The sequence below is a fragment of the Phocoena phocoena genome, chromosome 2 (genome assembly GCF_963924675.1).
Source record: "Phocoena phocoena chromosome 2, mPhoPho1.1, whole genome shotgun sequence".
Classification (NCBI taxonomy): domain Eukaryota; kingdom Metazoa; phylum Chordata; class Mammalia; order Artiodactyla; family Phocoenidae; genus Phocoena; species Phocoena phocoena.
Window position 1 is genome coordinate 33,751,469 of NC_089220.1, and position 23,458 is coordinate 33,774,926.

General features: G+C 45.6%; 1 protein-coding gene across 1 annotated transcript in view; it reads left to right on the forward strand.

Moving 5' to 3' along the window:
- The window catches only part of ZFYVE26 (zinc finger FYVE-type containing 26), a 60,363-nt gene that overhangs the window by 16,954 nt on the left and 19,951 nt on the right, over nt 1–23,458 (forward strand). The window contains exons 12-28 of the mRNA XM_065871043.1: nt 1,064–1,132; nt 1,753–1,904; nt 4,010–4,211; nt 5,373–5,636; nt 7,692–7,811; nt 7,906–8,070; nt 8,627–8,845; nt 9,456–9,558; nt 10,351–11,096; nt 11,983–12,179; nt 14,331–14,435; nt 15,883–16,005; nt 16,398–16,574; nt 17,877–18,123; nt 19,189–19,287; nt 21,365–21,528; nt 22,580–22,716. Of these exons, the coding sequence (XP_065727115.1) occupies nt 1,064–1,132; nt 1,753–1,904; nt 4,010–4,211; nt 5,373–5,636; nt 7,692–7,811; nt 7,906–8,070; nt 8,627–8,845; nt 9,456–9,558; nt 10,351–11,096; nt 11,983–12,179; nt 14,331–14,435; nt 15,883–16,005; nt 16,398–16,574; nt 17,877–18,123; nt 19,189–19,287; nt 21,365–21,528; nt 22,580–22,716 (3,289 nt within the window). The remainder of the gene's footprint in view (nt 1–1,063; nt 1,133–1,752; nt 1,905–4,009; nt 4,212–5,372; nt 5,637–7,691; nt 7,812–7,905; nt 8,071–8,626; nt 8,846–9,455; nt 9,559–10,350; nt 11,097–11,982; nt 12,180–14,330; nt 14,436–15,882; nt 16,006–16,397; nt 16,575–17,876; nt 18,124–19,188; nt 19,288–21,364; nt 21,529–22,579; nt 22,717–23,458) is intronic.

The window sequence follows — 23,458 nt, forward strand, 5'->3', positions numbered from 1 at the left end:
TTCTGAAAGAGTTGATCTTAGAAGAATGAGTAGGCTTCTCAGAAGAATGAGTAGGCTTTAGCTAAGTGGCAACAGGAGACATGAACATGCTGGCTGGGGTGGAGACTACCATGAGAGAAACATGGAAAACGTAAAGGCTGAGCCCCTTAAGTTGCTCAGTTAATTGGTTTGAGTCAGTTTGCATCCACCTGACCCATCCCGCCCAGAATGCACAATCCATCTTCCCTTTTCCTACAGCTGTAGGAAAGCAGGTGTTGAGAAGAAGATGCTTTTTCTCCAGGACTTTAAATATCATGGTCTTTTTTTATATATATATTAATTTATTTATTTATTTGGCTGTGTTGGGTCTTTGTTGCTGCACGTGGGCTTTCTCTAGTTGCAGTGAGCAGGAGCTACTCTTCGTTGCGGTGCGCGGGCTTCTCTAGTTGTGGCTCAGTAGTTGTGGCTCGCGGGCTCTAGAGTGCAGGCTCAGTAGTTGTGGCGCATGGGCTTTGTTGCTCCGCGGCACGTGGGATCTTCCCGGACCAGAGCTCGAACCCGTGTCCCCTGCATTGGCAGGCGGATTCTTAACCACTGCACCACCAGGGAAGTCCCAATATCATGGTCTTTGATCAGCCTGGCCTTATACTTTGGTTCCCTACTTTTTCAACTATGAGGACAACTTCTATGTCAGAAAATTTTGTGACCCTCTTTGGCACCGTACTGGTTCCATGTCATAATAGTTGTGCTTTAATTTTTTTTTCAGACTATTGTCAGTGCTTAGTGAGCAATGGGGGTCGCTGACCCCTAGAAGTAACTTGAAAGCTCCTGGGGCTCTGAGACCCAGAGACTGGAAACCACTGATATAAGCTACTATCCAAATGAGCACTGGGACCATATTAAGCCCACCCCTGTACCTTTGGTCTGTAGGAATTTGCATTTTACTGTAAAAGGAGCCACTGGTATAGTAGCTACCCATTATTTTCTCACTCTACCCAGATCTCAGCTTTCAAGCCAACTTCTCACTTTCTACACTGTAAGGCACTGATGGTTGATTTTCTCTCTTTCCTCCTAATACCTCTAGATGGCCAGGACAGAGGTTCCAACCCATCCCTGGAAAGTACAAATAGTGAGCTGAGCACAAGTACTTCAGGTATGGGGGGGTCCCAACCAGTTGCCAACTTCCAGCAGCTTTGTCCTCATAAAGAGTTGCCATATACCACGGTGTGAAAACCTGGACTGAGCAGTTCATGCTTGTGTTCAGTGGGGAAAGGGCTGTTTCACTATCAGCTGAGTTACCCATCATTAGAGAGGAACAGGTGAATACCCGAGGGAGGTTGTTGGTACATAAGTCTTATATTCAAAGATGATAACATATTAACAGATACACACTACCATATATAAAATAGACAAACAACGAGGATTTACTGTATAGCACAGGGAACTATATTCAATTTCTTATAATAATCAATAATGGAAAAGAATTTAAAAAGAAGAATGTATATAAATAAATATATATATATATATAACTGAATCACTTTACTGTACACCTGAAACTAACACAATATTGTAAGTCAACTATACTTCAATTTAAAAAAAAAGAAAGAGAAAGATAGCATAGGTATGCACTTCATTTGAGGAAAATTCAAGATCCATTTACAGACCTTTTAGAGAAGGACTTTGAGAAGATAGGAGTTTGGCAGCAGGTGACAGAATAGTTTTTCCTCAATTTCTATCCCTTCCTTGGCCCCCCACATTCTTGTGTCCCGACAGAGGGAAGTCTGAGCACTGCATCTGGGAAGAATGAGCTGGATGGCCGGTTGCAGCCTCAGCCTCAAAGTTCACTCATCCGCATGATGTTCTCCCCACCTGAGTCACTGCTGGCATCCTGCATCCTCCGGGGGAACTTCGCAGAAGCCCATCAGGTGAGGCGGGTACTTGTGCAGCAGGTGTTAGGAGCCTAGGCTCTACTTTGTCACAGTAAAGAACGCTAAGGTAGCCCTTTGCTGTCTGGGACCCGCGGGGCATCAGGTAAAGCCAGATGCTTGTGCAAGCAGAGCTAGTCGGGCGCACCTGAGGGGCCACGTCTAGCAGAAGCAGGAGGGAGTTTCCATGTATGGAGCCTGATCTTGAGCATTGTGGATTTCAAGATCCAGAAGGAGGAGATTTAAGCTGTTGAATCATCTGTTTGTATTCAGAACATAAAACAGTTTTTTAACAAGATAAAAGAAAACATTCGGCCACAGTCAAGACGTTGAAATATTTTTGTTTCTTGTAGTCCTTTTCTGAACACATATGTGGTTTTACATAGTTAGAAATCACTATGCAAACAATTTTTAATAATAAATAGATTTCCAGTTTAACATACAGGAAGTGTAGGGAGCTAGCAAATTAGAATGTTGTGTAGAGAAAAGTGCAGGGAGTCGAAACCAGAAAGACTCTACTCCCTCTGAGCTTTGACGTCCTCATCTGAAACTTGGAGTTAAATATAATACCTGCTTGTGCTACCTCTTGGAATGTTAAGCGGATTATGTGCAAGCTGTGAGAAATACAAGAATCCTTTGCTATTGCTTAAATTTAAAAGCATAAAAGCCCACTCTTCTAGTTTTTAAAACTCTCTTGATATATTTATGACGCTTGCACTGGTCCCTTAACACATAGGTCAGAATTTTTCTTTCATGTGAGTTTACTTGTTGAGGAATAAATCATGGAAACATCTAGGTGATTGGATAATTTTTACTTAACTTCCTCTGACACATTTTAAATCCTGTACTTTAATGATAATGATAATTCTATCCCTCTGGGAAGGACAGGACCCTCACCAGCCTTTCTGACACCCAAACCAAGAGGAAGTCAGTTGCGAGCCCCCTGATGCTTTACCGCTAAATGTCCTCACTTCCTCTTCCTTTCCTGGGGCTTTGATCTTTTCTTTTTTTCGTTTTTCTTTTTTGATAAATGGTTTTATTTTTAAACCTGGTTACAGAGCAAGTTGTGCATATTTATAAGAAAAGACCAAAAAGTATTAACCAGAAAATAAAATTACTTTTTAAAAAAATTTTTTTTGCGGTACATGGGCCTCTCACTGTTGCGGCCTCTCCCGTTGCGGAGCACAGGCTCCGGACGCGCAGGCTCAGCGGCCATGGCTCACGGGCCCAGCCGCTCCGCGACATGTGGGATCTTCCCGGACCAGGGCATGAACCCGTGTCCCCTGCATCAGCAGGCGGACTCTCAACCACTGCGCCACCAGGGAAGCCCTAAAATTACTTTTAACCTTTTGTCCAGAACAACCAATACTAAAGATAAAAGCATATTTTTGCCAATGTTTTTCCAAGATGTATGTGACTTTTATATAGAGCCAAGATCATTTTGAATCTAAAACTTAGTGCCTTTTTTACATTATAATATAAGCATTTGCCTATAACTGATTTGAGTGACCTTATGATAGTCTGATCTAGTAGCTGCATTTGACCATTCCCTGTTAACTCACATTTATTTTCAACCTGGTAATAGTTGTAGTGAATAGTGTCAAGATTATCACCTTTATACATTGACTTTTGAATTATTTCCTTAAGAAAGTTTTTCATAAAAACGACTGAGTCAAAGAATATAAACATTTTTAAAGCTCTGTAGACTGCCAAATTGCTTTTCAAAAAGGTTGTGACAGTTCATTCCGCCACCACCCCCTGAGGGTTTATTTTTACACTTTGTCATTATGGTAGATGCAAGGTAGTATTAATGTTAAATTCCCTGAATTACTGGGAAGGGAAAACATTTTTTTCCTGTGTATTTTCTCTTTGAAATTGTCCACATCTTTTGCCTATTTTCTGCTGGGGCTTCAGTGGCCTCTCTTGCTGACTTTTACGAGTTATTTCTACATTTGACCTACTCTTTGAATGTCCAGTGTTCTTCCAGCCCCACAAAGCAGATGTCTTAGGGCCAGAGTCTGATGACTAGCAAGATCTCAGATCTGTAGACACTCTCCACCTCAGTGGGCCTGCCGCAAGCCACACTCCTTCCTCTCCTGTGGCAGGTGGTGTTCACATTCAACCTGAAGTCCTCGCCCAGCTCTGGGGAGCTGCTGTTCATGGAGCGCTACCAGGAGGTCATCCAGGAGCTGGCCCGAGTAGAGCACAAGATCGAAAACCAGAACTCGGACGGGGGTACTGGCACCATCCGAAGAACAGGCAGCGGCCGCTCAACTCTGCAGGCCATTGGCAGCGCTGCAGCCGCAGGTCCGGCTTCCCTGTTGCCAGGTGGTGAGGGAGCTGCGGGAGGAGGGTATGGGGGAAAAACCACCCAAATCAGAGGCTTATCATGAAGGTGAGCAGAAACCTAGAGAAGGACGCTTGCCTTGAAGAACAGCAGTCCTGACACCTCCAGAGTCGTTTTCTAGCTGTGCCTAACCTCGCCGACCACGGTGGTCACTTACCTGCCCCTCGAGCTTGTCCCACGTGACTTACACTGAAGAGTGTGAATGCAGTTTCCACCATGTGTTTTGATGGCCATTAATTTTGGGATTTGGGGAATTGCTTATTTTCTTCCCATGTAATCATTCAGGGATAAAGCATATTATTCTACTTTTCTAGCAAGTGAAGAAGTTGTATCTAACACCTGTGGCCTGGGATTCACAGATGTCAATTCCCACCCTTGGCTGCACTGCAGAAAGGGCTCATCCTTTCATTATTTCTTGAAAGTGGAATCTTGTCCCATATTTTTACATCTCTTGCTGGTCTAGGCTCTATATATCAAGTTACCATCACTTGTTGCTCCTTCTATAAGCTCCCAGAGATTTTCTTTACATCCTTTTTGTTTTTAATATAAATGAGCTCTTCCAACAAGTACTATTTTCTACCTTGCTTTTTTTTTTTTTTTTTTTTTTTTTTTTTTTTATGCGTTACGCGGGCCTCTCACTGTTGTGGCCTCTCCCGTTGCGGAGGACAGGCTCCGGACGCGCAGGCTCAGCGGCCATGGCTCACGGGCCCAGCCGCTCCGCGGCATGTGGGATCTTCCCAGACCGGGGCACGAACCCGTGTCCCCTGCATCGGCAGGCGGACTCTCAACCACTGCGCCACCAGGGAAGCCCTACCTTGCTTTTTTAGTGATGTACCTTAGAGATCTTTTCTGATGAGCACACACAGATCTGCCTCATTTCATCCTACTTTTAGATCCCATTTGGATCTAAACTCCACCTTTTTGAGTTTCTCTTGGTCTTTCTTTCCATGCCATTGTTTTGATGCCGTAAGAGTGGGCTGTAATGATGGTCTTGATATGCATAGATGGTATACTGTGCAGAAGGACCTCAGACATTTTTTTAAATAACTACTTTTCAAAATAAAAGTGCTAGTGAGAGTCATTTTAACCTCTTGCCTTGTATCCCACTGCTGGGTGTCCAGGGATGGTATTCTACTCCATCTCTGATGTGACCGACAAGCTGCTCAGCACCTCGGGAGACCCCATCCCCACCCTCCAGGAGGACTTCTGGATAAGCAATAGCCCAGTGGAGCCCACTGCCCCCCTGAGAGAGGTTCTGGAAGACCTCAGCCCCCCCGCCATGGCTGCATTTGACCTGGCTTGCTCTCAGTGCCAGCTCTGGAAAACCGGCAAGCAGCTCTTGGAGACAGCTGAACGGCGCCTGAACAGCAGCCTTGAGAGTCGGGGTGAGCGTGCTGCTTTTGCTTGATCCCTTAATTCTCAGATGAGGCGATGGGGTTCTGAGATGCTTAATAATCGTGCAAGAAGGAAGTTATCAGGGAAGGAGGGACGGGGAGAAGGATTATTAGTTCATTTCCTCATGTCCGGTCTGGCAACTTAAATATAGTTTACTGAGAGTCTCGCCTTCTTAACAGATATAGCAAATTCCAGTCATTTGGGGAAATTCTCTTCTGGTTTATAGATAAATTCAAGGAAGAAATATACATTCAAAAATGGTACCAATGGAATTTGTGCCCTTAAACTGCATACCTCCTCCAGAGTGAATCCCACTTAACCTAAAACCTGAGTCTCAAGCTTGTAAACCAGGTATAAGAGAAAAGTTAGTGGATCACAGTTGGAGGGAGTATTGTACCTTGAGGTTAATAATATCCCAGAATGTGTACATGGAATTCTTGGAGGAATGAAGGTAGAGGAATGTGAAGAAAGAATTAGGCAAAGTTCCACTCCCCACCCATCCTTGATACACACACCCAGCATTGGAAGGACTGACCAGGGAGAGAGAAAGAAACATGTTCTCTCTGAGTAATATGGAGGGATGAATGGTGAATAGATACGATATGAATAGCCTCCCTTAGGTTCAGTGATTCGATGGGTGAACTCACAGGACTCAGCATATAGTCATACTCATGGCTACGAATTATTTCATCAAAAGGACACAAAGCAAAATTCGCAAAGGGGAAAGGTTCATGGGGTAAAGTCTGGAGGAAATCAGACACAAGCTTCCAAGAGTCCTCTCCCACTGGAGTCACACGGGATGTGCTTAACTCCTCCAGCAATGAGTTGTGACAACAAACAAGTGTGAAGTGTTGTCTACTGGAAGCTCATTAGTGAGCCAGTGCCTAAGGTTTTTATTGGGAGCTGGTGACAGAGGGACCCTCTGCCCAGCATGTACCAAAATTCCAGGCTCTCAGGAGGAAGGCAGGTGTTCAGCATAAACCACGTTGTACAAACAGTTTAGGCACAATCAGTCGCTCTCATCATTTAGAGAAAGTTTTATATCAGTGTAGGAAACCGTTTACCAGTCAAGTTCACAGACACCAACCAGGGACCAACCTTGCAAGCAGCCCTTTCTAAGGATAGCAGTCTCAGGCCTGCTGTGATAACTATTCTGCACACCCTTCCAAATCACTTCTGAGCTGTTGATTTAAAAGTCCTTTAACAGGGCTTCCCTGGTGGCGCAGTGGTTGAGAGTCCGCCTGCCGATGCAGGGGACACAGGTTCGTGCCCCGGTCCGGGAAGATCCCACATGCCGCGGAGCGGCTGGGCCCGTGAGCCATGGCCGCTGAGCCTGCGCGTCCGGAGCCTGTGCTCCGCAGAGGGAGAGGCCACAACAGTGAGAGGCCCGCGTACCGAAAAAAAAAAAAAAAAAAAAGTCCTTTAACATTGACATAGTCCTTCTAGGAAAGTATGCCGTGGCATACACAATGCTGTTTTTATCGAACAATTTCCCTCTCCCTCGTCTAGTACATATATTCTAAAATGAATGGAAATATTATCCAAGCTATTAATAATATTCAAGCTGACTGGTTTCATGCCAATCAATCAGGAATTGACTTAGTACCTACTGCATTTCCAGATTATCCCAAGTATATGGGAGTACAGGAGAGGTATGAGGAATAATCTCTGTCCATAAAGTTATTTATAGTCTAGTCAGGGTGTCAAGATACAGATAAGATCCCAGCTCAAGTTCTCAGCTGAAGGAAGTACCAAGGCAAATGCACAAGAAGTGCCTGATCGGCTTGGGACAGCGATTCCCTAGGAATGCCAGAGCTTCTGGGTCTGCTGCTGTGGACAGCTGAGGCATCTTGCCAGAGGTAACCCTGGAACAGTGGGCATGGAATAAGCCCAGTATGCTGGTTGTCATGAAAAATGGCACAGCGTATGTTTCTTCCTCAATATTGGAGAAGATAAAACTTCACAAGTAAATACAGGACTGAGTGTCAATCTCTGAAAGTACCTTATTTTTTTCTGCATTCCTTCTCGATTCATCCTGTTTCCAGGTCGCCGGCTAGACCACGTATTCCTCAGTGCTGATGGCATTCGAGGTTTTCCAAGCGTTCTTCAGCAGATCAGTAAGATTCTCAATTACCCATTTCTGTCAGCCGGACAAATCAAACCAGGTGAGCTGCTTTACTACCCCTTTTTAACCTCCCAGCCTCGGAACATGAGGTCAGCATCAGACCTCACTTTTTCTTTCTCATTTGCTCTCCGTAGAGAGTGTAGAGGAAAAGGGGGGAGGTCCCCCACGGTGCAGCATTGCTGAGCTGCTTCAGATGTGTTGGCCCAGCCTCACCGAGGACTGTGTCGCTAGCCACGCTACCCTCTCCCAGCAGCTGGAGCAGATCCTTCAGTCACTGAGAGAAGCACTACAGCTGCCAGGTACAGGCCCGACTGCATGGGAGCAGATGAGGTTGAAATGGGGAGAGGACACAGTGGAACGGGAAAGAGTACTTTGGAGCAGAGGCTGAGGACTCAGAAGTGGGCCCTACCAGCCCTCTAGTTAACCAGGGCCTGTCTCGTAACTAATTCCACCTGTTTCCCCACCTCCTAAGTGAAGGGCGGCTTAGCACTTCATTAGCTGGCACATTTTCCTCATCCCTTATGAGAGATAAACCCAGAAGGGACTCCGTAAACATTGATTAACCCTTCCGCAAAAGAGTGCTGTGAGCTTCACAGAGCTGTTCCACCCGAGACATGGGTGAAAATGGAACTCTCCACCCTGATTTCTCCAGACTCAAAGCTCTTCCTGGCTGAGAATCACTTGTATAAGCAACCAACTTAGGATTTTATAACTGCCTTGTCAGCATAGCAGCCAGGCTATAGGATGTCCCATGCAGTGTACAGAGGCCTAGTTCCCCTATTGTTTGGAAACTGACCCAAAGCCAGATGCACAGACTCAACACTACATGCTTTCTCCTTTCATAACTCTTCTCAGAGCCCAGGAGTACTCCACTCACCTCCCTGGTGGAGCAGGTGGCCGAGAAAGCTCTGGAGGCAGAGGCCCACCCTGTGTATATCCAGACTCAGCTTCTCCAGAAGAACCTGGGCAAACAGACGCCAGCAGGCGGCAGGCAGACTGACTACATGGGCACCTTCTTCAGGTACTGCAGCACCCTGGCTGCTGTTCTCCTGCGGAGTTTGAGCTCTGAGCCTGGTAAGTAGCAAGAAAGAAAAGAGAGTCAGGACTGGCCCACAGGTGTTTAGGGGCAAGGAAGAGGAAGGCGCACACTGAAGAGGTTCTGGGTACAGCAGTAGCCAAGGACACTACGTATGAGGTCCTCTCTTATTCACCTCTGTGTTTTATTCACCTTTGTCTCCTTGATGCCTCGTACAATGGTACAGCACATGAGAGTATTCAATACATTTTGATGGCATTAATGACTCAAAACTACCTCTCCCAGATCTTCGATCTATTGTGGATATGAGGACCCACCAGGGGAATTAAGTCTCTGAGTCGAGTGCCAGATTACTCAAGTCCGCAGAGCGAGTATTACCTACACTTCAGTCACATCGAAGGAGCAGTCTGGGCTGTCTGTGGCTGGGCCTGCTCACTGAAGTCTGTCTGTAGTTGGAAGTCTTTAGAACAGTGGTAAGGCGTACATAAACCTGTGGTCAGCATCATGTCAGGAATACCTTTTACCTAGAAAAATATCAACAGAAGGGCTTTCCATGCAGTTTTGACACTACTTTTTTATTGATTCTGGAAAACAGCGCTCTGAATGTTGCAATCAGTGGTGTAAAGATCACTTTCTTTACTTTTGCAGATCACGTGGAGGTCAAGGTGGGAAACCCCTTTGTTCTCCTGCAACAGAGCTCTTCCCAACTGGTGTCACACCTCCTGCTTGAGCGACAAGTTCCCCCAGAGAGGTAGGAGCCAGGCCTGGGCCTTCCTAACTGTTCATCAAGGAAACCAAGGGCTCAGTGGGGCTGTGTTTGAGTTCAATACAGGAAGTTGAGATTTCTTCCAGACTTTTCCCTTAATTTGCATTTACTCTTATACAAGCTACATTAAAATTCAGTGTACCTCGTTTCTTTCTCTCTCTCCACCTCTAATGTTTATATTGCAAGTATAAGATTAAGGGGACTCTTCACTTATGAGTAGGCAAAAATCCAGAACTTTGATAACACATTAGTTGGCGAGGCTGTAGGAAAACCAGCGTTCTCACAGATTGCCAGCAGGATATAAATTAGTACAGCCCCTGTGGGAAGGCAGTTTGTCCATATAAAATGACAAACCACATTTTTGACCTAACAGTCCACCTTGGGGAATTTATCCTTTGTTACAAGTATGAAAAATGCTGTATGTACCAAGTCATTTTATTATAGCTTTGTATGGCATAGCCATTGTCCGCTAATAGGAGACTAGTTAAATTCAGTTTCTTCCACATAATGGAACGCTATGTAGCTGTAAAAAAAGAATGAGGGGCCTCTCTGTAGAGGGCTATGGACAGATCTCCCAGATTTGTTATTAAGTAAAAAAGCAAGGGGCAGAGAATTGGGTCCAATAGGCTGCCTTTTGAGTTAAAAAGAGAAGGGGTAGGGGGAACAATTAGAGAGTCTGCATTTACATTTGCTTGTTTACACATAAAGAAATTCTGAGATTGGGTGATGGTGCCCAGGCACTGAGGCCTTACGTGCCCTCTGCTTCTCTCCCTCCAGGCTGGCAGCCCTTCTGGCCCGAGAGGGTCTCAGCCTGAGTGTGCCACAGGTCATTGTCAACTGCTGCTGTGAGCCCCTTGCCCTTTGCTCTTCCCGTCAGAGCCAGCAGACATCATCCCTTCTGACCCAGCTGGGCATTCTGACCCAGCTGCATACCTCCCACTGCCTGGAGGACCTCCCACTTTCTACACTGAGCTCCTCAAAGCCAACTGAGAATCCCACGCTGGAGAGAAAGCCCCCCTCCTCCCCGAGGGATTCATCAGGCCCAGCCCTCACCTCCTCTGCCTTGACCTTCCTTAAGTCCCGCTCAAAGCTGCTGGCTACCGTGGCCTGTCTGGGGGCTTCCCAGGGGTCAAAGATCACCAAGCCCGGCTTGTCTTGGAAGGAGTTTCGTGGCCGCAGGGAGGTGCCTCTGACTGCAGAGCAGGTAGCCCAGGAGTGTGAGCGCCTCCTGGAACAGTTCCCTATGCTTGAGGCCTCCCTCCTAGCTGCCTGGGAGCCCCTACGAGGGTCCTCCAAGCAGGGGCAGAGTCTGGCAGCGGGTCTCTGCGGCCGGGCCAGTCTCTCTACCGTCCTCCTGGGCCTGCATTCTCCCATAGCCCTGGATGTGCTCACCAAGGCCTTCGAGGAAGCCCTGGTGGCCAGAGATTGGCACCGGGCCCTTCAGCTCACTGAAGTGTACGGGCGAGATGTGGACGACTTGAGCAGCATACAGGATGCGGTCCTGAGCTGTGCTGCGGCAGGTGGTGAGCAGAAAGCCGTGCCTCCCTCCTTCACCAGTGGTAATAGTATTGGGCATTCACTGAGTGGATCACCGCATCTGATGCTCACAGTAACTCTAGAGAAAGGTGCCACCATAATCTCATGATACTGAGAGGCGAACGAGGCTCAGAGGGTAGGAAACTGCCCAGGATAGTCAGTGGTAGAGCAGAGCTTAGAACCCAACTCCATCGAACTTTAGGACAGGCACTCATAACCAATATTCTCAACCCTGCATGGCAGAATCGTTGTGAAATTCTGTAAACTACAAATATCAGAGCCCCGTTTACAGAAGCCCATGATAGGGTTCAGGCAAGTGTTTGCTTTAAAGTAGGAGTCAGGAAAGTTTTTCTGTAAAGGGCTTTGTAGGCTATACAGGCTCGGTTGCAACTACTTGGCTCTGCCATCATAGCATGAAAACAGCCATAGACAATACATAAACGAGTGAGCGTGGCTGTATTCTAATAAAACTTTATTTATAAAAACAGACTCTGGGCCTGTTTGACAGCTCCCCAGGAGACTTTGATGTGTACCCAGAGTTGAGAGCAATGACCTACAGCTGTCCACTAGGGGGAGCAAGAGCTGGGCGGGCTGTGGGGAGTGGAGAAAATCTTTCCTTTTTCCTCTCCTTTCGCCTTTTCTCCCTCTCTTCAGAAAGTCCCGTGACTATGATTACATTTGCATAAAGAGAAACAGGGTATAGTATTTCTCCTATAGTGTTCCAAGTGTAAAAACTAATTCAGGTCAGAAGGATCTTCAGGATCCTCCAAGCTCCCGTTTTGTGAAACTGTGAAACAAAGCCCTTCTCTTAAGAAGTAACCTGGACTCTTGAGCTCCGGCGCCAGCCTTGCTGAGCATCTTTTTGTCTTGTAGTCAAAGAAGGTTGGCAGTACCTGTTTGCTGTGAAGGATGCATCTCTGAGAAGTCGGCTAACACTGCAGTTTGTGGACCGGTGGCCCCTGGAGTCATGCCTGGAGATCCTGGCCTACTGCATTTCAGACACAGATCTCCAAGATGGGCTGGAGTGTGAGCTACAGAGAAAGCTAGCAGAGCTGCTGGTGTATCAGAAGGTATAGGATTCGGCATCAAGAGAAAGGAAATAGCCTTCTCACCTTATTACCAACTCCAGCCTATTCTCATGTGATGGTGGATTTTTTTTTTTTTTTTTTTTGCGGTACGCGGGCCTCTCACTGTTGTGGCCTCTCCCGTTGCGGAGCACAGGCTCCGGACGCACAGGCTTAGCAGCCATGGCTCACGGGCCCAGCCACTCCGCGGCATGTGGGATCTTCCTGGACCGGGAACCCGTGTCCCCTGCATTGGCAGGCGGACTCTCAACCACTGTGCCACCAGGGAAGCCCGATGGTGGATTTTAAGAAACAGAAAATCTGGGGCTGGCTTTTGCTCTGTATCTGGCTTCCGTTCTTAGGTGAAGAGCGAGGGAGCCTCTATCTGTTTCCTATTTTATTTACTCCTATAATTTTTAAATATGTATATGTCAGACAAGGATTAAAAATTAATAATAAAATTAACACTAGAATGGTGCTTTACAGTCCACAATGCCTTTTTCCTATGTACAGGCACACCTTTTTTTTTTTTTACTGCATTTTGCTTTATTGCACTTTGCAGATACTATGTTTTTTACAAATTGAAGGTTTGTGGCAACGCTGCATTAAGTAAGTCTCTTGGCACCATTTTTCCAACAGCACTTAACTCACTTCATGTCTATGTGTCACATTTTGGTAATTCTCACAGTATTTCAAACGTTTTCATTATTATTGTTATGGTGATCTGTGATCAGTGAACTCTTTTTTTAACTCTTTTTAAAGAATTTAGTTATTATTTATTTATTTTTGGCTGCGTTAGGTCTTAGTTGCAGCACGCGGGATCTTTTGTTGCAGCGTGCAGGCTCTTCGTTGTGGTGCATGGGCTTCTCTCTAGTGGTGGCGTGCGGCTTTTTTTCTTCTCTAGTTGTGGCACGCAGGCTCCAGAGGGCGTGGGCTCTGTAGTTTGCGGCTCGTGGGCTCTAGTTGAGGCGCACGAGCTGAGTAGTTGTGGTATGCAGGCTTAATTGCCCCGCAGCACGTGGGATCTTAGTTCCCTGACCAGGGATCAAACCCACGTCCCCTGCATTGGAAGGCGGATTCTTTACCGCTGGACCACCGGGGAAGTCCCTGTGATCAGTGAACTCTGATGTTGCTATTGCAAAAACATTATAACTAGATGAATGCTCAAATTAATTGCTAAAACTAATTTTTTAGCAATAAAATATTTAATTAAGGCATGTACATTTTTTGTAGGCAATGTATTGCACAATTTATAGACTACAGTATAATGTAAACATAACTTTATTTGCACTGGGAAACCAAAAAATTCGTGTGACTCACTTTATTATAATATTCACTTTATTGTGGTGGTCTGGAACTGAACCCACAGTATCCCCAAGGTATCCCTGTATATGTGAGCTCTCTGTATGTTTTATGTATATTGTGTCTTGTTGTTCAAGAGTTTTTATAGAATTTAATCTCATGTCTTTTTTAAAGATTGTTTTAAACCTCAGCTAAATTTCAAGAGCCATTTTGAAAGGGATGCATGAGAGTGACAGTTTCACAGTGAAAAATTTTTGGATATATGTGTCATATTCAAGATCAAGAGGCTCAGGAAGACAGATTTCGATGGTACAGCTACATAACAAGTATACATATATGCTAATTTTTCCATGTGTGTTTGGAACTGAACAGAGCCCAGAGCCCAACCAGGGAAAGTGAAAGTGGCAGGTGAAAAAGATTTTCTTTCCACTCTTCCATAGCACTTTTCATGCAGAGCTAAAATGCTGCGTGAAAGGTGATCCCACAGAGCATTCAGGACAGAAGAATAACCTGTCTAGAGTTTTGAGCTGGAGGGGCAGGGGACAAGTGACTCCAGGAGACTGAACAAGCTGCAAAGCACAGAAGCCTCTGAGGACTGTCCTCCAAGTGAAAGGCCCCAATCCTGGCCTCCCCACTCAGCCTTTGCTCCCTGATTATACTTGCTGGATAGGTTCTCTCACCTCTCCAAACACTCTTTGTCCCATTCGTTGTAATCCCTCCTCTGTCCTGGCAAGTTCCGACAGCCTGACTTTGGGACAGAGACCTGGGGATGGCCCATCCCTGGAAACTCCAATGACTTATTCCTGAGCAGAGTAATTGCAGTGTGGTTTGATAGCTTTTTCTGTCTTTCCTTAGATTCTAGGTTTGCAGGCTACCCCCATGTGGTGTGACTGGCAGACCCTGAGGAACTGTTGTGTCGAGGACCCATCAACTGTCATGAATGTGATTCTAGAAGCCAAGGTACCATTTTCCTGGATACTATTCCCCTTCCTCCTCTTTCCAGAGTTGCTGTTCCTTAGCTGGTTATGTAGACCTCTTTCCACTTATCAAGGTTCACATTTTTTTCTATAACTACATAACACTTTTTTTTTTTTCTATTTTGTGTGTGTGAAATTTACCAACATACCTAGAAGAATAGAGGATAATACAATTGACACTTTTGTACTATCACCCTTGTTTTCATACACAAGATTTCCTACACTGTTTACACTAGGCACAGAAGGTATACCTAGCATTGGAACTGCTGGATCATGAGGCGTGAGCACCCTCACCTTTTCTAAGATGTTACAGCATTGCTCTTCAGATCCGTCGTCCTGTCCCTGTTGTTCTCCCACTCACAGTTCCTGTCGTTCCATCTTCTTAGCAACTTTGGCATTGTCCAGCTTTTCACTTTTTTGCCAATAAGATGGTATGTCATTATGGTGTTAATTTACATTTCCATGATTACTAATGACCTTGATTATCTTTTCATGTGTTTATTGGACATTTGAGTGCTAAGGAGACTTTTTTTTACCCTTTAAGGAGCTGATATACCGTTGAAACAAAGATAATTAAGCTTAGTCCTTGCCCTCATGCAGCTCACATTTTGGGAAAGGAGGGAGCAGGGCGGGGCGATGTGAGACACATCCCTGGGTGATTGCGATATACCAAGTGACCGAAGTAAGCCCAGACTAAGGTGGGGCACAGCCAGGTGCCTAAGACAGCCCAAGAAACAAGGAAGCATCCTGAAGAAGGTGGCCCCAGGCAGAGTTGTGGGGAGGGCCTTCCAGATGCCCTCATATTAGAACACATGGACAAAGCTCTGGGAAGCTTTAATCCAGAGTTCACAAATTTGGTGTTGGAAGGGGGAGTAACAAGGGGTGATATCAATGGAATCCAACCCCAACATGTTTGTTTGGCCCATGTAGTATTGCTCCGCAGAATTTTTAGTTTTCATATTGATTTCGTTGCCAACATTGTAAAATAGGGAATTTTTTTAATTAAAAAAGTTTTTTGGGCATTTTTAAAAGTCTGGCACCACTGGGCCTGCACATTCATATGGCAACAGTGAGAGCTGAGCAGGCACTGTCTCCTCTGGACAGTCTTTTTGGTCCACTTCCTTAGTATCTTCCCAGGGCTGACACCGAGTGTCAGTAGCTGTGTGTCATCTGTTTCTTTATTATAGTAGAGCTAAAAGAAAAAGGACATCCTGAACAGTCAGCCTACTTGGATCATTTTCATAACTTACCTTGCCACTCTAGTCCTTTATGATCCCACTTTAATCCCACAGTGAAGTTCCCATCAGCACTTCCCAAACTTTCCTGGGGCTTTAGCAGACTCAAGACTGCTGAGAAAAATCAGGCAAGAGCTGGATGAGTGACAAGGCCCGGAATTTAAAGGGATTGAAGGCATGTGTGTTTCCTTCCAGGAGTATGAGCTGTGTGAGGAGTGGGGCTGCCTATACCCTATTCCAAGAGAACATTTAATCAACCTACATCAAAAGCATCTTCTCCACCTTCTAGAAAGAGGTGATCATGAAAAGGCTCTGCAGGTAAGCCTCCAACTCTTCCCAGTTTTCTTTTGGTAGGGGATGAGAAGGTTAGTCAAATCAGGTGGCTCTGTTTCTGCTGGATCCCATGCAAAGCATTCGCAGTGTCAGATCTGCCCCTCCGTGTCCTTCAGGAGCTGGTTATAGTCACCTTCCCTATAGGTGCCTAGCCCTGCATTGGGGCCAGATGGGCAGCTGGGTCCAAGACTCTGCTGGTCTCTGGTCCTGTCAAAGCCATCATTTGTGAAGCTTTGGGGGTGGTGAAAAAATGAGTGCAGAGAAGGGGTTAATCCACAGTGACTAAACCTGAAGGTTCTGTTCTCAAACAAAACAAGGCTGTTCTAAGAGTTCTTCTACAGGTCTCACCTTTCTCCTCTACCTTCCTCCTGCAACAGCTCCTGCGAAGAATTCCTGACCTCACCATGTGCCTTGAGGTCACAGAGCAGTCCCTCGACCAGCACTCTAGCTTGGCCACTTCTCACTTCTTGGCCAACTACCTCACCACCCACTTCTATGGAGAACTGACCGCTGACCGACACCGTGAAATCCAAGCACTGTACATGGGATCCAAGGTCAGGAGGAGAAGGGGGTGTTGGGAAAGCATGCCTGAGGGAGGGACTGCTGGCCCATCTCCCACTTCAGAACTTGCCCTTCCAGGCACCTGCCATCCTTGACCTGTGGTATATAAAATCTTGACCCTAACAGCCCACCACATCCCTTAGGACTTACCCTTCTCTTACTGCTCTGCCTCCAAAGTGAATTTTACTGTCCTCTTAAATTCTCTTTATGCTTTCCTTGGCATCTGCTATACCAAGCCTTCTCAATTCGGACCATGAATTAGAATCACCTGGACTTTCTAAAAATAGCAGTAGTTAATCTCCACCTTAAAGTAATTAAAACCGAACCCCTTGGGACAGGGCCTGCCTATCTTCCAGAAGGATTCTGATGGGAGGATTTAAAACTGCTTTAAATCCTTAAAACTACTTTGTGCTAAAGGAAAAGGGTTAATTGTCTAGGCAATGAGTTAAGTCTTTACCTTTGATGTGTAACCTTGGAGACACTAATAGAAGAAATTATAAGCTAGAAAAAGTAATCCAGTGAAGGAGAGTTTGGGGAGAGATAAGGCCTTCTAACTCTCTAATAATGATTCTGATTGGAAGTCATATATACTGGCCCCTAAGTGTAGAACTTGCCCCATGAATAGAATGAGTGCTGGGGGAGCCATGAATATGACCACTAGCCTACTTGCTAAGAGTTTAACTATGTAAAATGATTCTAAAGGGGATACACCTTTTTTTTTCTTTTTTTTCTTTTTATTTGGATGTACTGTACCTAAATGGAATCTTTGAAAATTGGCAATGAGGAGAGCCAGTGAATGTATTTCAAGCCCAGGAATAACAGCCTCTAGGAGGAATTTAGAGTCATCATTCACCTGTAGAACACTGGAGGTGCCAGGTTTAGTCCACCTTATATTGCTTATTCTAGTAAAGCCTCGAATGGACAGAACGGTGGCTTTAAGGATCAGGCAGGGGTCAACCATGCCTGGTTGGTCTAGGCCAGGGGTCAGGAGACCACCACCTGTGGGCCAAATCCAGTCCTCTGCCTGCTTTTATAAGTCAGGTTTTATCAGGTTTTATAAATCAGTAGTTGCCACAAAGACCTTATGGCCTATGGAGCCTAAAATATTTACTATCTTAAACCTTTACAGGAAAAGTTTGCCAGCCTTGCTTCCTAAGAGACTCCTAGCCAGTTTCAGTAGCTGGCCAAGTGCCCTTTGGTCCCAGATACCCTTCCCCCTTCCCAGTAAGAATCTTGGCTTTCTTCTGAAATTCGTGTCCTGTTTTCTTCACTCTGTGGCTCTGCCCCACACCCAGGTCCTGCTAACCCTGCCCGAGCAGTACCGGGCCAGCTACTCGCACTTGTCCTCTAACCCCCTGCTCATGCTGGAGCAGCTGCTCATGAACATGAAAGTGGATTGGGCCACCATGGCTGTGCAGACTCTGCATCAGCTGCTGGCTGGCCAGGAGATTGGCTTCACCATGGACGAGGTGGACTCACTGCTTTCCAGATACGCAGGAAAGGCCCTGGACTTTCTGTACCCTCTGCGGGAGAAGCGCTCAGGTAACCGCCAGCATCCTCGATGGGGGTTCTACATGGAGAAGGAAATACCGTGCTACATCCTTATTTTCATTTTTCCTCTTTTATAATTTTGAGTTGATTGAGAGTGAAAGGATACACTTCAGGAGAGATAGCTCTTTTATATAGGAGAGATCTCAGTCTTGGAGGAAGTGGCAGGCTAACCAGAATGAAAGGATGGTAGATAACCACCATGTGCATAATAATATAAAGGTTCGAGGAAAAAAACATGCTGGGGGGTACTTCCCTGGTGACGCAGTGGTTAAGAATTCGCGTGCCAATGCAGGGGATACGGGTTTAATCCCTGGTCCGGGAAGATCCCACATGCCGCGGAGTATCTAAGCCGTGCGCCACAACTACTGAGCCTGTGTTCTAGAGCCCGCAAGCCACAACTACTGAAGCCCACGTGCCTAGAGCCCGTGCTCCACAACAAGAGAAGCCACCGCAATGAGAAGCCTGCGCACTGCAACGAAGAGTAGCCCCCACTCGCCGCAACTAGAGAAAGCCCGCATGCAGCAACAAAGACCCAAAGCAGCCAAAAATAAATAAAAACAAAAAAACATGCTGGGGGTGGTCTCTGTCTAGCCTTGGTGCACTGGGCTCTTAAGTGCCATCATTTTGTACTGAGGGTATGCGCTATTCCCAGGATCACATCAGATGTCACTAGTGTGGGAACTGACTCAGCCTCTTCTAGAATGAAGAAAATGAAATAAATGGGGGCTGATGTTCCCAGCCAGCTTTTTTTTTCTTACTCCCTACCCTCCAGGACCACCATTTAAATGTCTTCTACTTCGCCCTGGGCATCTTTAGATTTATTTTGTAAAATCCTAGTGTCTACTTCATTTATCTCACGTGCCTAACACAGTTTGTTTATTGAGGCATTTAAGAAGCATGCTTGCTGTCGTCTTAGAAGTACCTCTGCCATTCTTTGCATACCTAGTAGAGTCATGGGATGACAGCGAAACCAACAGGGCTTTGAAGTAAATGCCTAGCACAGCAAGTAAGGATGTTTATGATAGAACAATCTGTCAACATTTTCCCTCCCTACAGATCCTGTGATTTACCTCCAGGAAATTGTCAGTCCGGCTTCAGACCTCGAGACCTTGTCTAGGTCACCGTCAGTGGAGTTCTCTTCTGTTGCTGCTCCTGGTAAGGACAGGTTCTGAGAGTTACCCGTTTTTCAGTTCAATCTTGCCTTACTCTGATTTTCTGATTCTTTTGCTTCTTTTTTCATTTCCAGTCACAACATTCTTATTAATTGTTTTTCTTGATTCTTTCCAGCTTTTTGTATCCCAGAAAATTCAACATACAATCGATTCTTATTATTTGCAGTAGTATATCTATGAAGGCTCCACAAACACTGAATTAGCAAATACTAAACCATTGCTCCTAGGGAAAATTCGCCCACGCGTGTGTGTGATTACATGTGTGGACATGTGCGCGCGCACACACACACACACACACACACACACATTTCACATACATTATAATCTCAAATTGGAAACAATTCATCCCGGTAAATTCTATTTTCTTTATTTTACAAAAGAGAAAAAGCGGTTCAGAGTGTTAAAGTGACCTGCCTGAAGCCACCCCATTAATGAGTGCCTAATGAGCCTTTGGGATTCAAACCCTGTCCAACTAGCCCCAGAGTGGAGCTTCTTACACTACCCTGCTGCACTGTCCCCTACCATCTGCATCCTCTGGTCATCTCTGTATGAGAGCTGAGATAAGAAAGCAAAACATTACCTTGTTCAACCCCAGATGAGAAGCTGTATACCAGGCAACTCAAATTATTCACCACTCTGTGCATGTCTGCAAAAGCAATGCAAATATTGATTTTGAGGTTACAAACAAATTTTAGCGAGTAGGCAACTTCACAAATACGGAATCTACTAATAAGGAGAATCGACTTATTTAGTCCTTATGTTCACTCTGACCCTGTCCTGCAGGTAGTTATTTATATCTGTCACCCACACAGGGTGCAAGGTCCTTGAAGGCCTCGGCCATGTCTTGGTCACCCCTTTTCACCACCCCTCTTCTCCCACAGTCTCCTGACTTGCCCAATGGCCTACACTCAGAAGCAGCTCAGCAAGTGTTTGTTTTGCCAACAGGAGAGCAGACTTCTGGGGAGAGGTCGACAGCCCGTCTTCTTCTGGGTGCTGCTAAGAGTCACTGTGTTTTCCAGTTCTCTTTTTCTGTGACCTGCCAACATCGTTCTGCTAGTTGACAAGAAATCTCCTTAGATATCATAAAACAAAGACCGTGGCATTTCGTGGCCATGCTTTGAGAATTAGCCATGCTTCGCAGTAATCAGCAGACCTGCCAGAAGGGCTCAGACGTACAGGCATGTGAGCAGCTTCACAAATCTGCATAAGGCAGCCTGAGCAGCTTTGGTTTACTTAATTTTTCAAACTTTTCATTACAGACAGTTTCCAGTACACGAAAGTAGAGAGACCAGTGTAATGAAGTGTCACATACCTATTACCCAGCTGCAATATTTATCGTGTCAGTGTGACCATTCTTGTTTCATCTTTACCCCTGTCCCTCTACTGGATTATTTTGAAACAAATCCTAGATATCATACCATTTTGTTTATAAATAAAACAGGGTATATCTCTAAAAGGTAAGGACATTTATAAAACAAAACCATAACATCATTCTCATACCTAAAACCAAATTAATGATTCCTTATTATTATCAACTATCCAGTCACTCGTCAGATTTCCCCAGTTGTCTCATGAAGATTCTTTTTAGAATTGGTCTTTCTAGAATCAAGATGTAAATAATGTCCACACATGGCATTCGACTAAACTCTCTCTTAAATCTGTTTTAATCAGTAGGTCCCCCTACCTCTTTTTATTTGTGGAGGAAACTAGGTCATCTGTCCTTTAGAGCTTCCCACACACTGCAGTTTGCTGATTGTCACCCCATGGCAATCTGGGTCTCCGTCCCCTGTGTTTTCCAGTACACTGGTAGATAGATCTAGAAGCTTGATTTGATTCAGGCTTAATATTTTTTGGTTAGTATATTTGATAGGTGGCCGTGTGCCTTCCATCAGGAGACACACAATGCTCTTTTTGCAGTCAGCCATCGATGATCAATAACTGGATCTATGCTATCAGTAGGGGTTTGTAAAGTGGTACAGTTCTAACTCTCTCATCCCTTCTTTGTTTATTAGCTGGACTACTGATCACCTTTTACTCTGACTTCTGGCTTTGACTCCCAGGTGTCTCCATTGTGCATTCCCCCAGTCCGAGGGAGAGGAGCTTCCCACAGAGTCAGCCGCCACTGGAGTTTGTGCCCCCAGCAACGCCCCCTGCCAGGCACCAGTGGGTACCGGATGAGAGTGAGAGCACCTGCATGGTCTGCTGCAGGGAGCGCTTCACCATGGTAAGCAGCGTCCGTCTCTGGCTTTACCTGCAGGAAAAATTAAAGGAAAGCTCTACTTCCTGAGCCTGAGTTTATAGTCACCTCCTGTCCCCAAGAGGATATGGGTATGTTCAGAAGAACTGACTACCAGATCTATGGCTCTGGGTTTACCTTTGACCTGACCAGAATATATTTTCTGAATTTAGACAGATGGTAGACACCCTCAAGGAGCCTTAAATTCTAAAATCTCTGCCATTCTCATGAAATAAATAAAAAGAGCCAGAGTGGTATTGCATGGGAGGAGTCACCAAATGTTGGGGCATCTCGTTTCTAGCTCCTGTGTCTTTCGCAGAAAGACGGGTGACCTGGTAATGGTTTTATGTGCTGGCGCCAGATGACCTCAGTTCTAATACCAGCACTGCTTCTTACTGGCAATGTGACTATTAACTTTCTCAGTCTCAGATGCTCACTTGTAAACTAGGGATGCTAGGTTATTTGGTTCATGGAGCTATATACAGTAACAAATGTTACCACCCTGAACACAGTACCTGACTGGCACAACAGCTCAGCTGATGAATAGGACGACGATGCAATTTCTCTGTGTCTGTTTCCTCCTCGTGTATAAAAGCGGTGTAATATATCTGTCAACCTCTTATGATGAAATAAGGCAGTATTTGTAAAAGCATCTTGAAAAAAGAAGACTTTTTCATCATCATCAATACCATGTAGACATGTGATCCTCATTGGCTGAGAAAGTCACTTCTTCCCCACTGCTTTCTGCGGTGTCTTCACATGTTTCCTCCACAGACAGATAAGACTTGTCAGGAGCTATTGAAAAACTGTCCATGACTTGGACATCTTTGCCCATCAGATAAGAGAGATCTTTAAATGTCAGCTTCTTGAAGGCAAGGATTAGTGTGTTCTTTTCTCAGTAGAGGCCCAAGCACATGGTATTCTTAGTAAGTCACAGGTGGCTAATTCCAAGGATAAATGGATTGACGGGTGCTCACAGGTCCTGCAATCTCACCTTCTCTTCCTCCCTCCTCCTTCTCTTCCTGATGACACTCCTCAGTTTAACAGGCGTCATCACTGTCGCCGCTGTGGTCGGCTAGTGTGCAGTTCCTGCTCCACTAAGAAAACGGTGGTGGAAGGCTGCAGAGAGAACCCTACTCGCGTGTGTGACCAGTGCTATAGTTACTTCAACAAAGAGTGAGTGTCCTGCAGCGGGGCCGCTGCTGCTATTGACCACTGCACCCTCCCCCGGGTCCTGACGCTCCTAGGGGTCTCGTTATGGAAAGCGTCTCAAATCTGAGCAATTACAGAAAGTTTTCATTTCACATTCACACTGAAATGCCATTCACTCTACAGTGTAATGTTTGACCCTGGTCAGAGAGACTTCTAAGAGAGGAAGTAGGAATGAGTAGAAGCAGAGATCAGAGCTCTTACATGATGTTCTCTCTGGGATCAGGACACTTAGTTCTTCGGCCTGTCCTCTAACTGAGGCCATGGGCCTGTCCCCTAACTGAGGCCGTGGATCTTAGTTTGCCAACAGCCTCACCTCTTTTCCAGCCACTCTCACTTCAGTTGGTCTCAGCTGGACTCCAAAAGACACTGAATGTTGGGGGCTCACTTGCATCAGCTCTCACTGAGCTCATCATTCTGGCTTGTTATCCACAACTAGAAGAGCCCACACACTCTCCTGTGCACAGTTCAGCTGGGAACAAGCCTCAGAAACTGCTCGTGCCTCTGGCAAGACAGGTCAAGACTGTGTTTGCCAGCCCAGTATTGCTCAGTTTTTTCTACTACTTCTAGCAGCAGAGGAGGGTGAAACTAAGACTGCTAGAGCATGTGGGAATAGGAGCCAAAGCAGCTCTCCAAGAGCAAAATCACTTTGAGTTCTTCATGTTTTACTAACAGACTTAAAGGGATTTTACATTCTGCCCAATAGCTC